The sequence below is a fragment of the Passer montanus genome, unplaced genomic scaffold (assembly GCF_014805655.1).
Source record: "Passer montanus isolate IOZ18808 unplaced genomic scaffold, ASM1480565v1 scaffold100, whole genome shotgun sequence".
NCBI classification, from domain to species: Eukaryota; Metazoa; Chordata; class Aves; order Passeriformes; family Passeridae; genus Passer; species Passer montanus.
In genome coordinates this window covers 1,142,320-1,154,964 of record NW_024356506.1, presented here as the reverse complement: position 1 = coordinate 1,154,964, position 12,645 = coordinate 1,142,320, and the positions used below count along the sequence as shown (strand labels likewise).

Genomic DNA, 12,645 nt, shown 5'->3' with positions numbered 1-12,645 from the left:
CACTCAAAAAGAAGAGGTTGAACCACCAACCAGCCAGAATCTTTCAGGCTTGTTGGTGCTGAAACCTCAGGGAAAACTGATGACCAGGGGTGCTGGGGTTGGAAAGCAGGTGGTCATGTCAGGGGAACGTCGCAGGTCGCTGTTGTTAACGCGTGTAACCTTTGTAGTGAAAGATCTTGCAGAGTGAACCAAGGTGTATTTACATGACCCATTACCTTGCCATAGCCAATGGACGCTATAATTCCAGAAGCCAATCGCTGAGGTCCACAGATAACAGAAAGCGAGAGGACCCTGACGAACTGCAGCACTACGGGTACCCTGCACCTCAAATAGGTAAGCTCTGACCTCCCACGGCGGCCTCTGGAGCTGGGACACTGCTCTGGTCACTGCACTGCCCAGCTGGGCTGGGCTCTCTGACTGTTTCAATGACCCCCACAAACCCCAAAACCATCTCCTTCCCCCAGGTCAGTGTGGGGGACGCTCCCCCCGTGTTGTCACGCGCTGAACCAATGGCCATCGCCCCCTGTGTTCCCATTCCATCACCCCACGGGGTTTTGTGTCGTCACCATCGGCCAGAGAAGGCAAAAAGGGACAGACACAAAGCCCTGGCAAGACCATCCATCCCACAGAATGTTTTCCCATCACCCCGCCTACCTCTGAGTCGCTGCTTTGTCTGAATTATCCAGTCACATGTGGTTCATGAAGCCAAAGCTGACCTTGGTGCAATGCAGCCCCTTTGCTGATGTCCATGTCATGCCTTCCCATTGGCTGTGAGAGAGGGAGAGCAGGGCTTGGTGGGGACAGAGCAGGATTGGTTTCCTCTGTCCCTGGGTCTTTAGTGCTCTGCAAGGACTTGTCTCCAGTAGGTTCTGCAGCAGGACCTTCCACCCTTCTGCCACAGAAGGGGAATAATGTGTAGTAATATCAGACAGCATGAGCTGGGAAGATGGGGATGAATCCGACCTAAATCTCTGCCAGATCTGATCTACCCCATCCCTGGAAGTGTTCAAGGCCAGGTTGGATGGGGGTTTGGGCAACCTGATCTAGTGGAAGGTGTCCCTGCCCATGGCAGGGGTGTTGGAAGTAGCTGATCTTTAAGGTTCCTTCCCACCCAAACCATCCTGTGATTCTGTGATTCAGTCTGGAAAGGTTTTGTGCTCTCCCTTCATGCCTGCGTGTCATGGCAGGGCCTCAACACATCAGGGGTCTCAGGCAAAGCACAATGTGCTGAACCTGGCCACAGGTTAAAAATCACTGCCCAGTGACCATGCCAGCTTTTTGTGCTCTAGAAAGGTTTCAAAGAGGTGATTTGATTAGAAGTGAGAGAGGGTCATATTCTGGTGTTGGTTACCTGTGCTCCACCCAGCCCAGGAGGACTTTGCCACTGTGCAGAATCAGGAGTCTGTGTAGTGTGGAGTAGCTGGGGGTGACTTGTTGGGGTTGTGGTTTTCAACACAAAGCAGGGGTCAGCCTCAATTTCCTCTCTACCCTCTACACAGACTCTGCTCCCTTCACTGAGAGCAGCTTCCCTGCCTGCAGGATGGATCCCTGGACTCTGGTAAAACCTGCAGGAGAGGGAGGACTTTTGTGTTACAACATGGAAAAGCTGAGCTTAATCTCTCTGTCCAAATGCAGAAGAAAGGAAGGCTCTTAAGGGCAGGCCCCTGTTGTTCCTACTCTGCCTGGTCCCAGGTGCTTCCCCAGAGCTCCTGCTCCAGCCTGTAACTCAGCCATCAGGTTTATAGTTTGGCCTTTCTTCCTGCCGTGCAGCTGGGTGCTGGAGCTGGGCTCAGTGACATCTCTGTCACCTCCCTGCCATTGTGGCCACTGCTGTAGCATGGCTGGCTTGGGCTGTGGCATCCCTGAGGGCAGCGTGGGCTGGGAGATGTGCATTGTCCTGCTGCAAGCTTCCCACATCCCTGTCGCTGTCCCAGGTTGGAAGGAAATCAGGATGGAGATGTGGACACAGAGGGTACAGTTCACAAAGGGATTAGAGGGAATTTTTAGGTGAGGATGCAGAAGCAAAGCCCACAACTACCCTTTGGGCACAGCTTGCAAGGAATAAGACATTTCACAACTGCTCAAGACCTGGAAAAAGATGAAATACAAAAATCAGCTGATGCCATCCAGAAGAATGTGGATGAGGGGACAGCTTTGCCCAGCTGAAGAGCAGCATTTTCTCCTGCCAGCCTTTCACATCCCTGGTGCCCAGGCTGTGGCAGGGCTGTGCTCTCAGCCAGGGTGCTGCTGGCTGCCCAAGTGCCTCTCCCAGCAACAGCACAGGAGCCAGATCCAGCCCAGCAGGTCCCTGGCATGGACTCTCCTGGCTCAGGAGGACTCTGCCAGCAGCAGGATGTGAGCAGAGAAGCACACGGGGAGATGTCAGACTGACAGACCCCCAAAGTGAAAGGGCTTCTGGCAGAGGGAAGGCAGGAATGTGCTGCTCCATTAGTGCTGAGGGAAGAAGAGTCATGGAGCACCTGCAGGCACTGATGGGGACATTGCAGCCAGGAGCTGGAATGATCCTGGGTTGCAGTGCCAAATCCCCATGAATTAACACCCAGAGTGTCTCATTCTGCAGCACCTGCTGGACCCTCTCCATCTGCTGCACCTGGATCTGTGGGAGCAGCAAGGGCCATCTTCCCACTTCAAGTGGGGTAGAGAGCCCTGAAAAATCCTTTGGGACATTCCTGTTAATCCCCAAGCTACTCTGGGGCATCACAGAACTAATCAGAAGTCAGACATGCTGAGATAGCTGCCTGCAGGCTCTGGTGAGGGTGCAGCAGGGCTTGGCCCCTTCTCCTCTGGGGATAAAGAAAATTTGGCTGGAGCCACTCTGCTGTGAGCACAGGCTGATAGACTTCGAGGTGTTCAGCCTGGAGAAGCAAAGGCTCTGGGGAGGACTTAGAGCCTCTTCCAGTGCCTAAAGATTCTCCAAGAGAACTGGAGAGGGACTTAGGACAGGGGCATGGAGTGGCAGGACAAGGGGCAATAGATTTAAGCTGAAGGAGGGTAGATTTAAATTCAATATTAGAACAAAAATCTTCATTATGAGGCTGGTGAGACCCTGGCAGAGGTTGTCCAGAGAAGCTACGGATGCCCAATCCCTGGAAGTGTCCAAGGCCAGGTTGGATGGGGTTTGGAGAAACCTGGGATAGTGGGTGGTGTCCTTGCCCGTGGCTGGGGGTTGAAACAAGTTATCTTTAAGGTTCCTTCCAGCCCAAACAATTCCATGATTCTATAATCTCTGGCAGGTTGAATTACAAAACAGCACTGAGCTGGACTAGGCAGCTTTCAAACCCAATGAGCATGGTAAACATCTTGCCATTATATCTAAATCCAGAGTCAGAATCCACTTCTGGGTTGAATAATTGCAATATACTTCACTCAGTAATTTTCATTTGCTGCCATTTGACCCACAGGAGTGCAGAAATTCTTCTCACTCGTAGTTTTGATGATGGGCACTATTGTGTTTCTCTCGAGTAGAGAGTGAATTTGTCTCATGCCTGAGAGTGTCTCAGAACTGGGTCTTGCTTGGTTTGAAAATTAGTTAAATTTGTGCAAGGCTTGAGACAAGGCTGGATATAATGTCCCAGTGGACTGAGATGAATTGCTTGGTTCAGAATGACACCAAGCCCGAGGGAGTCACCAGCACTTAGAAAATAAACTGTATTATGGCTTTAAGGGCCAGGGATTCGTGCAGTGTGAGGGACGATAATTGGGGAGATTTACCTCTCAGCACAGATATTTCTGCTGTGAAAGGGCAAAAGCCAGAAATAATAAAGAGGAAAGAGGCAGGAGAGGTGGGGTTTGGTTCAGAGATGCCATTCATTCATCCAGTGACACAGGAGCTCTTCTGAATATGGAGATTGCAAAACTTCAGCCAGGTCTGAGGGGGAGGTTGGTGGCATGGTGGGCTCTTCCCACCATGAGCTGCTGATGGAGGAGGCTCCTGTGTCTCTGCAGGCTTCCCCTGTCCCACCTCTGGCGTCCCAGAAAGATTTTGGGACCCAAATTTGGAGTGTTTAACTACCAAAATCCCCAAATGCCTGCCCCTGAGGGACTGGGTGCAGAACTGGGGAGGCTGCTCAAGGTGGATGGAGAAATGCAAAGACACCAGCAGTTCATGGAGCATCCAAGCAGGCAAGGGAGCAAGAATGGTTGGGATCTGTGGGCCTGAGAGGGATCTGCTGGAGTCTGGGATACTCTGGATGGCAAATGATGAAGTGATGGTACCATAAATGTAATTTGCTGGAGGTGAGCTTGGAGCATGGCAGGATTCTGGCTCTGGAAAGGCAGGAAAATTGCCATGGAAATGCAGATCTCTCTCTAGCAGATCTGATACTTGTGAAACAGGACATGAAACTGATGTTTTCCTGAAGCCCTAAAGCCTTGAAACACACAAGGTCTCCTACACATCCCAGGGAAAGACCAGTGGTCCATAACTTTCATCTAACTGGGACCAAGTGGGCAGAATAATGAAATAAATCACAAAAGGAAACAAAGGATTTTGAGCAACTTTGGCTTAATGAACAACAGCAGTTGCATCTCATGATAATCATTGCAATGGCACAGATGAGGTGGGAAAAGATTGATCCTCACCTCCATCTCTTTCTGTGTCCAGACAATAAATGAAGAAGTAAAATCCTGTCAATTTTACAGCAAAGACGGGTCTTCCTCTACACTTATCAACACATATTAATTCAACAGGCTCCAATCAGTGGGTGTATTTTTAATTCCCAGCTGCTGGAATGACAGGAGACATTCAGAGCAGATGTGCTGAAAAGCATGACACAAACCAAACAACACAGATAACTACCAAAAAAATCCCAAAGAGCAGATTGATGAGAGCCACAAATGCTTGAAATTTCATTGCATGTGGAAAACAGTAGTAAATAAATATAAATAAATAAACAAACAAGTAAATAAACCACCTTGAGGAAAAACCTGCATGTGGAAAACAGTAGTAAATAAATATAAATAAATATAAATAAATAAACAAACAAATAAATAAACTACCTCGAGGAAAAACGCAGACATGAACAGTTTTAAGCAATATTGGGAAATTTGGTGGTCACCAACTTTTATAGTCCCCACCACAGTTTCTGCTCTGACATTTTCATGTAGCTGGTTTACAACCCTCACTGAGATCTCCAGCTGCAGAGTCTCTTTCCTTCTCCACATTGCAGCCAGACAGTTTAATACAGAGTCCTCTGCCCAGCTTTTTTAGGGAATGGGGTGGTGGTGTGGGGTAGTACATCCAAGATCCCTGGATGACCCTTGGAGTCATATTTACCAGTGCTGTGATCCTTCATATCACCCACAGTTTGCCAAATGCATCCTTTTGGGATGAGGCACGAAGCATTCTGAGATTCTGAAGAATTTGTCATGAGAAGGGGTTGCTCCTCTGTTATGCTGGTATTTATATTTTGCCATATGCCTGTGTTCTATACATACCAAATGCTACATTCCAGGTTTATTATGTGCAATATTAGCAATCCATGAAAAATCCAAAAACCCAAACAATGCATGGCTTGATTAAAGAGAACAGAGTCAGCTTTTGTTTCCATGTGGGGAAGAAAATAATTTTTCCTCAAGGGGTAGAATATTTACTATGAAAACTAATAGAAAACCATCCTTTCCCTGCTCATTTCACACTTAGTGTGACTTATTTGGAGGCTGTGGCTGCTGAAACAGCCCCAGCAGGAATATTAGTGACAATGGGAATAAATCTCAATGCTTTTCACTCCCATCAATGGGATATTTTTAGTTGCTTTGCCAATGCTGCCCCATCAGATTAGCAGTTGATAGGGACTGTGTGGTGCCCTGGAAAAGTCATCCTTGTTCCATGTCACGTGCTCACAGCAGATCTCCAAGGTAGAGGAGATGCCAAGAAAACTTTCTGGGTTTTCATCAGCTGACCCTTCTTAGGCACCATCACTTTCTGCTTTGTCAGCTCCTCCTCTGCCCGTCTGCAGTGGCAGGGGCTGTGAGAAGGCAGGAAAAGGGGTTGAACACTTAAAAGTGAACAATTTATGGATACATTTAATCTGTCTAATCCCTGTTGGTACAATCTCTAAATGGAGTTTCCCTATCCCAGCTCACAAGGTTCTGGAGTGGCTACACCACCTTCAGAGGTGGAGTTTGCCCTTCCCAATGACCCGATGCTTCCATAGCATCCTTTTCCTTTTTTTCTTTTTTCATAATGTGTGCATCCTACAGCTCTACACAGTACCCAAAAAAAAACCCCTTTAGCCCATTCTAAATCTCACATTTCCTCCCCAGTGCCCTCACACATAGCATCCTTTTCCTTTTTTTCTTTTTTCATAATGTGTGCATCCTACAGCTCTACACAATACCCAAAAAAATGTCTTAGCCCATTCTAAATCTCACATTTCCTCCCCAGTGCCCTCACACCCTCCCACCCATCTTTCACCCCACCTGCAGGACACATTGCAGCCTCACAGATCTCACAGCCGGCCCAGCGCAACTTGGAAACTTCTTCCCCGGAGATGCAAGGATGCCACATCCTCACCTTGTGTTCCAACCCTCCACAGGTGACCCTGCAGCAGAGGAGTGGTCCCCGTGGAGCGTGTGCTCGACCACGTGTGGGGAGGGCTGGCAGACCAGGACCAGGTTCTGCGTTTCGTCTTCCTACAGCACCCAGTGCAGTGGCCCTCTCCGGGAGCAGAGACAGTGCAACAACTCTGCCGTGTGCCCAGGTACTGGTGGCCAGCAGGGGAGGGAGACTGGCTACCTGTGGTGTCTCCACTGTGATATTTCAGGGAGGCCCTGGTACAGGTTGCCCAGAGCAAAGTAGCTTTTTCATCCCTGGAAGTGTCCGAGGCCAGCTTGGATGGGGTTTGGAAGAGCATGGGATAGTGGGAAGTGGTTGGAATTAGATGATCTTTCAGTTCCTTTCCAAACCATTCTGTGATTCTATAATTTGTTCCTTATTTCTTTTGTTCCTTATTCCTTCTCTTTGTGCCTTAAGGCCTCATACAGAGACTCTTGCTAGACCAAGCACCACAAGATGGGCACCTGCTTTGCATGGTGTGGACAATTCCATGCTGTCTAAAGTCCATGAACTCAGTACACCTGCAGACAGGTGCCCTTTGCGGGGTTTCCAGGTCAGGAACAATTTTGGTGAAAAAATACATTCTGAAGAGGCTGGAACCTACAAGAAAGATGGAGAGGAATTTTTTACAACAGCATGGAGTGACAGGACAAGGGGGAATGGCTTCAAATTGAAAGAGAGTAGGTTTAGATTGAATATTAGGAAAAAATCCTTCCCTGTGAGGGAGGTGAGGTCCTGATACAGGGTGCGCAGAGAAGCTGTGGCTGCCCCATCCCTGGAAGTGTCCAAGGCCAGCTTGGATGGGGCTTGGAGCAACCTGGGATAGTGGAAGGTGTCCCTGTCCATGGCAGGGATTTGGAAAGAGATGATTTTTGTGGTCACCTCCAACCCAAACCATTCTGTGTTTCTATGACTATTTTGAAGAATTCTGCTGTTAAACTGAGCATGTTATTCATTTCTCCTGACCAGCAACATCGTTGTTCAGAAACAATTCTATGAGGGTGAAACCACCATCCATGGTGAAATCACCATCAGTGTTCTTTCCTGTGTTTCCTCCTCTAGTTATCTCTTATCATGCAAGAAGCCTGGTGAGAATTAGTTTTTAACCCCCTTTCCTGACACCGGGGCACCAGTCACTATTAACAACTGATGAAGGACTGGAAAAATCCCTGTTTATTTGTCTTTCTTCTTTTTCTGAAGGATTATTGATTTGGCATTAGCTTCTGTGGTAAAGCTGGAAGGGATGAAGTCCCTTTAGAAAGATCAGTGCATTCTTATAACATTTGGCCTCTGGAGATTATAGTGACTAAAATTCCATAAATAACTTGGCCAGATTAGATTAGATTAGATTGGAGAAGATTAGATTAATATAGATTAGAAGGCTAATTAGATTAGATTAAAATCAATTAGATGTCTGATTCCAGGAGCTACCAGTGATGTCTTGAGCACTGTTGGAGGATGTTGCCCCTTCCATTTTACCCTTCCAAGTCTCCCTAACTTTGCTCTGAGGTGTTACTGACCCATGATAATAATCAGTAGACAGACTGCAGCTTTTCTGAAAGCCTTAAAATGTTGTAGTCTTTGAGGATTCGATGAGAAAATGTTGGGAGGGAGGAAAAAAAGGACAGGAAGTGACAAAATTATGATGATGATGCTTCCCTAAGGGTAGTGGGGTTTTATTTCTTTCTAGCTAGATCCATCTTTTGCTTAAAAAATGTCCTGTTGGCTCAAAAATCTGAAAAATTAAGGTCAGCTAAACGTGCATTTTGGTTTATTTCAAAGACTGGAAAGCAGCAGACACTTGGTGTTGATAGCAAAGCAGAAAAATTACTTGATGTTCCTCTTGCACATTTTGGGTTGGTTTGTTCTCCAGCTTCCCACACGCTGCTCATTCCGGGTGGGAAGAAGCTGTGCCCTGTGGGCTCCCTCACTTCCTCAGGCCTCGTGTGGAAAAGAAAAGTCACTTCTTCTGCTTCCCTTGCAGTGCATGGCACCTGGGACGAGTGGTCTCCATGGAGCCTGTGCTCTTCCACTTGTGGGAGAGGCTACAGGGATCGGACCCGCACCTGCAAACCCCCCCAGTTTGGTGGGAACCCCTGCGAGGGCCCGGAGAAGCAAACCAAGTTCTGCAACATCGCTCTCTGCCCAGGTAGGGACAGTTACAGATCTGAAACCTCCCCTCCAGCAGGTCTGCCCAGCTCAGCTTCCCTCACATGGCTCATCAAGGTCTGTGGCTGACTCCAGTGGAATTCTGAACTGCCCCAAGGAGGATCCTGAGGAAAGGATTCATGGAAGAAGCAGCCCAGAGGTGCTTTGTGGGGTTGTTCAGCTCAGAGATGTCTCAGATTCAGGTTTGCCCTGTGTGATCTCTTGAAGAGGACACCTTACATGGGTTGGATCTGGCTGCCACTCCTATTTCCAAGACCATCTTAATCTTCTCACCTGTACTCCCCACTGAATGGTTTAAAGTTATTTTGCCTGAGTGGGTTTGTTGTACTGAAATTAATTAATAGTTTTACTTGCCTGTGCATTAATTCAATGTAGATGCAAGTTTTCTCTGTGGCTGATCCTGCTCTGGGTGGTGAGATAAACTAAGAGACTCCTAATGGCCTCCCATGCCAAATTTAATCTTTTTATCTTTCCCCTGCCCCTGAATTTCACTTCCAAATGCCTCTCCTCGAGTTTTGCTTTGAAACATCAGAAAGAACCTCAAGGTGAAATTACTTTTACCACCTGGAAATCCACTTATGCTCCAGAGGCTTCTTTCCTCTGACAGGCCCTGGGTTTACAGCAGAGTCCCCCTTAATTTAACTCTGGGTATACTGGTGAACACAATCTGTACACAAGCCAGCTCCCCAAAACTCCCTCCCTATCCCTGGATAATGTCAACTGACATTTTTCCAGTTTAATGAGAATCATTATGAGACATTATTATGTCCCTGGAGGAGGAGAGGGATTGTGGGAGGGATGAGAACTTTGTGAAAACAGTAAGAAGCCTCCTGGCATTTCCCATCGAGTTTTCACTCCAAGTAACTATCCTTGGATATTTGGCCGCTGTCCAGAAGACTCTACTTGGAATAAGAACCTCCCAGACACCAAATTGACTCTGTCATAAAAAGACAAATTTAAGAAGTCAGAACTGGCATTGCTTGGGCAATAAAGCATACCCTGAGTTAACATTGATCCATAATTAATTTAAATACAAATAAATACGTGCCTAAAACAGCAGTGGAAAAGACAAGCAGCCCGACTGCAAGGCTTCAGCTCTAATTAGTGCCACAAAGGCAATCAGCAGCTTGGCAGAGCCAAATGAGAGCGGTGTTGGGGGAATCATTGAAGCACAACAATGGGTGTTTGACACCCCAGACACTCTCAGTGTTTATTACCGCCCTGCTCCGAGGATTTATGGCTAAAGCTGATAAAAATGCTCTGCTGCAGGGACAACAGGCCCTTTGTCTCCCCTGAGATGTGGAGGAACAGGCTAGGCCTCACGTCCTAGGCCACAGGCTAGGCCCCAAGTCCTTGGAAAAGGGAAAAAGGAGGAAAACAATGCCTTCACCACACAATGAACATTTCTGAGAGACTCCCACTGTGGTGTGACCATGGCACCAAGCACTCCTTGGCAGTGGCTGTGGTGGGAACCCCTCAGCATCCTGACCAAGAAGCATCTTTGCATCACTACAAGGTGGCTGGAGGGGCAGCTTTGTTTCTCCTTTTTTAAAAATGTTTCTGAACTTAGAGCCTGTGAATAACTATGAGGAAATTACCTGCTCCAAATTCCCCACTGAACAACCAAATTATGGATTTGGCTCCTTTATTTTGCCATCTCCAAATGCTTGCACTCCTGATAAGCTGCCAATCACCAGCAGCAGGGAGGGTGTTGAGAAAATTCAACTTTTTTTTGATAAATGCAGGTTTTTTGGTAAATGTCACATTTAATGTGGTGAATGCAGTCTCACTTTTCCAACACAGGGAAATGTTAAATGAGAGGCAGACACCATCATTATTAGGAAGAAATTCTTCCCTGTGAGGGTGATGAGGCCAGAAAAGCTGTGGCTTCCCCATCCCTGGAATTATCCAAGGCCAGGATGGACAGGGCTTGGAGCAACCTGGAATAGTGAAAGGTGTCCCTGCCCATGGCAGGGGAGTAGAATTAAATGATCTTCACCTTTCCAACTCAAACCATCCAGTGATTCCATGATTTTATGATCAGTCTATGGAAACTTAGCAGCACAGCCTTCAGTCAGAAAGCCACGCTAATTTATACCTGGTAGGACCTACTTTGTGGAGTTTTGGATCATTTCCAAAGAATAATCACCTGTCAAACACTGTGTTTCACATTTTCCCTTGTTGGGATTGATAGGCACTGGCACGAAGCCTTGAATTTATGCACAATAAAAACATAAATGGTTGGATTGTTGAAAACAAGCACCTTTTGGAGGTGCCTTTATGCCTGCTTGATTTTGCACACCTTGTGGTTCCCTTTCAGTTAACAGTTGTTCATTTGGATGCTTTTAACATTTTTTTAACTGAGTTTGCAAACAAAAATCTTCTCAATTGCAATGGGGATTACACAGGGCTGATCAATTCCTTGCAGATTACACAGGGGACCAGTTGGAATTTATTTTTCTTGGACAGACAAGCAAAGGCAAAAAAAAAAAAGAGATGCAATGTGTTTTGAGTCAGAATTCAGACTTTTCAGAGATTCAGGTTGTTTTTCCCGAGTGAGATCTAGCAGCTAATTAGATCTAAACAGAGCATGATGACCACTGTTAATGAGAAAAATGCTCCAGGAAGAGCAGACTGGGTGATGGATCTGTTGATGAGAGACCAATTAGGATGTAGCCACCACACTGGCGAATGCATCAGTCCATACCATGATAATAAGATGTATTCCTGTTTCTCTCCAACCCTGTCCCTATCATAATCTCCCTTGTCCCTCCCTCTTCTATTTAATTTTCAAAGACACTGCTGGGTGAACATCTCCAGCCTGTCAGAGTTAATTCAGCTGTGAGAGAAGTACATTGACCACACACGCTCGCCCTGTTCCCAGTCCTCTGTTGGAGCTCCCACATTTCCCAGCCATGGAATGGTGGATTCCTGTCAATAAAACTGTGATTCGAGTTTCTGGCTGTGCTTAAATAAGAAACAGAGCATTTGCATGCTCAAGAAAGCTCACTCTCCACAGATTCATGCACTGCTTTGCTGAAAAATGGGTCCCTCAAAAAAGTGCTGATGGCCCCAAATGGGAAATGTCACAGTAATGTACTGATCCCTTCAAAGTGTTCAGTGAAAACATGAGCCATGACCTCTGGTGTGGTGTTGTGTTGTGATTGGCAATGTTATTCGTTTGGACTTTTATGCCAGAATGTGGAATATCAACAATTTCAACCTTTATGGCATTATGCAGAGTGTGGAACATAAAAATTAAAATGTTACCACACATTAAAATGTTACTTGCACCCTATGGGACTGTTGGAGGCTTCATAGGGTCCCAAAAATCCCTGTTGCCACAGTTGTCCAAACTTTTTTTGATAATCTCTGCCCCCTTCCAAGCTCTGTGGCTCTGGTTTGATCTCCCCACCTCGGTCCCTGGTCGGCAAAGGCTGGCAGCTCTCACCCCACGCCTCTTCCCAGAGGGAAAGGTGTTCACATTCTGCTCGTTTTCTTTCTTTGGGCCACTCAGTGGACGGCAACTGGAACGAGTGGTCGAGCTGGAGCTCGTGCTCCGCTTCCTGCTCCAACGGGACCCAGCAGCGGACGCGGGAGTGCAACGGGCCCTCCTACGGCGGAGCCGAGTGCCAGGGACACTGGGTGGAGACCCGGGACTGCTTCCTGCGCCAGTGCCCAGGTCGGTGACAATGCCTTCTTCTTTCTCTTGGCCCATCTTCCTCTGCAATTCCAGTAAAATGTTTGTCTGGGGAAGACTTGCGTCCTTTCCGGTGCATCCAGATCATTCCAACAGACCACAGCTGTTGGTTTTTGGTTTCTGTTTTGTTTTTTTGTTAAGGTTGGGATTGAAAGTGTTTGAGACAGTATTTCATGTTCAGGTTTAAATGTTTATTATT

At 47.1% G+C, this 12,645-nt stretch overlaps 1 protein-coding gene across 16 annotated transcripts in view; it reads left to right on the top strand.

Annotated features, from left to right (window-relative positions):
- ADGRB1 (adhesion G protein-coupled receptor B1) overlaps window positions 1-12,645 on the top strand; it is a 285,104-nt gene that overhangs the window by 132,184 nt on the left and 140,275 nt on the right. For 12 of the 16 annotated variants that reach the window (XM_039714220.1, XM_039714252.1, XM_039714243.1 and 9 more), the window contains 4 exons: window positions 226-333; window positions 6,558-6,722; window positions 8,562-8,726; window positions 12,255-12,428. In XM_039714220.1, coding sequence (XP_039570154.1) covers window positions 226-333; window positions 6,558-6,722; window positions 8,562-8,726; window positions 12,255-12,428 — 612 coding nt within the window. The remainder of the gene's footprint in view (window positions 1-225; window positions 334-6,557; window positions 6,723-8,561; window positions 8,727-12,254; window positions 12,429-12,645) is intronic. The other 4 variants (XM_039714229.1, XM_039714316.1, XM_039714271.1 and 1 more) reach the window with 2 other exon arrangements.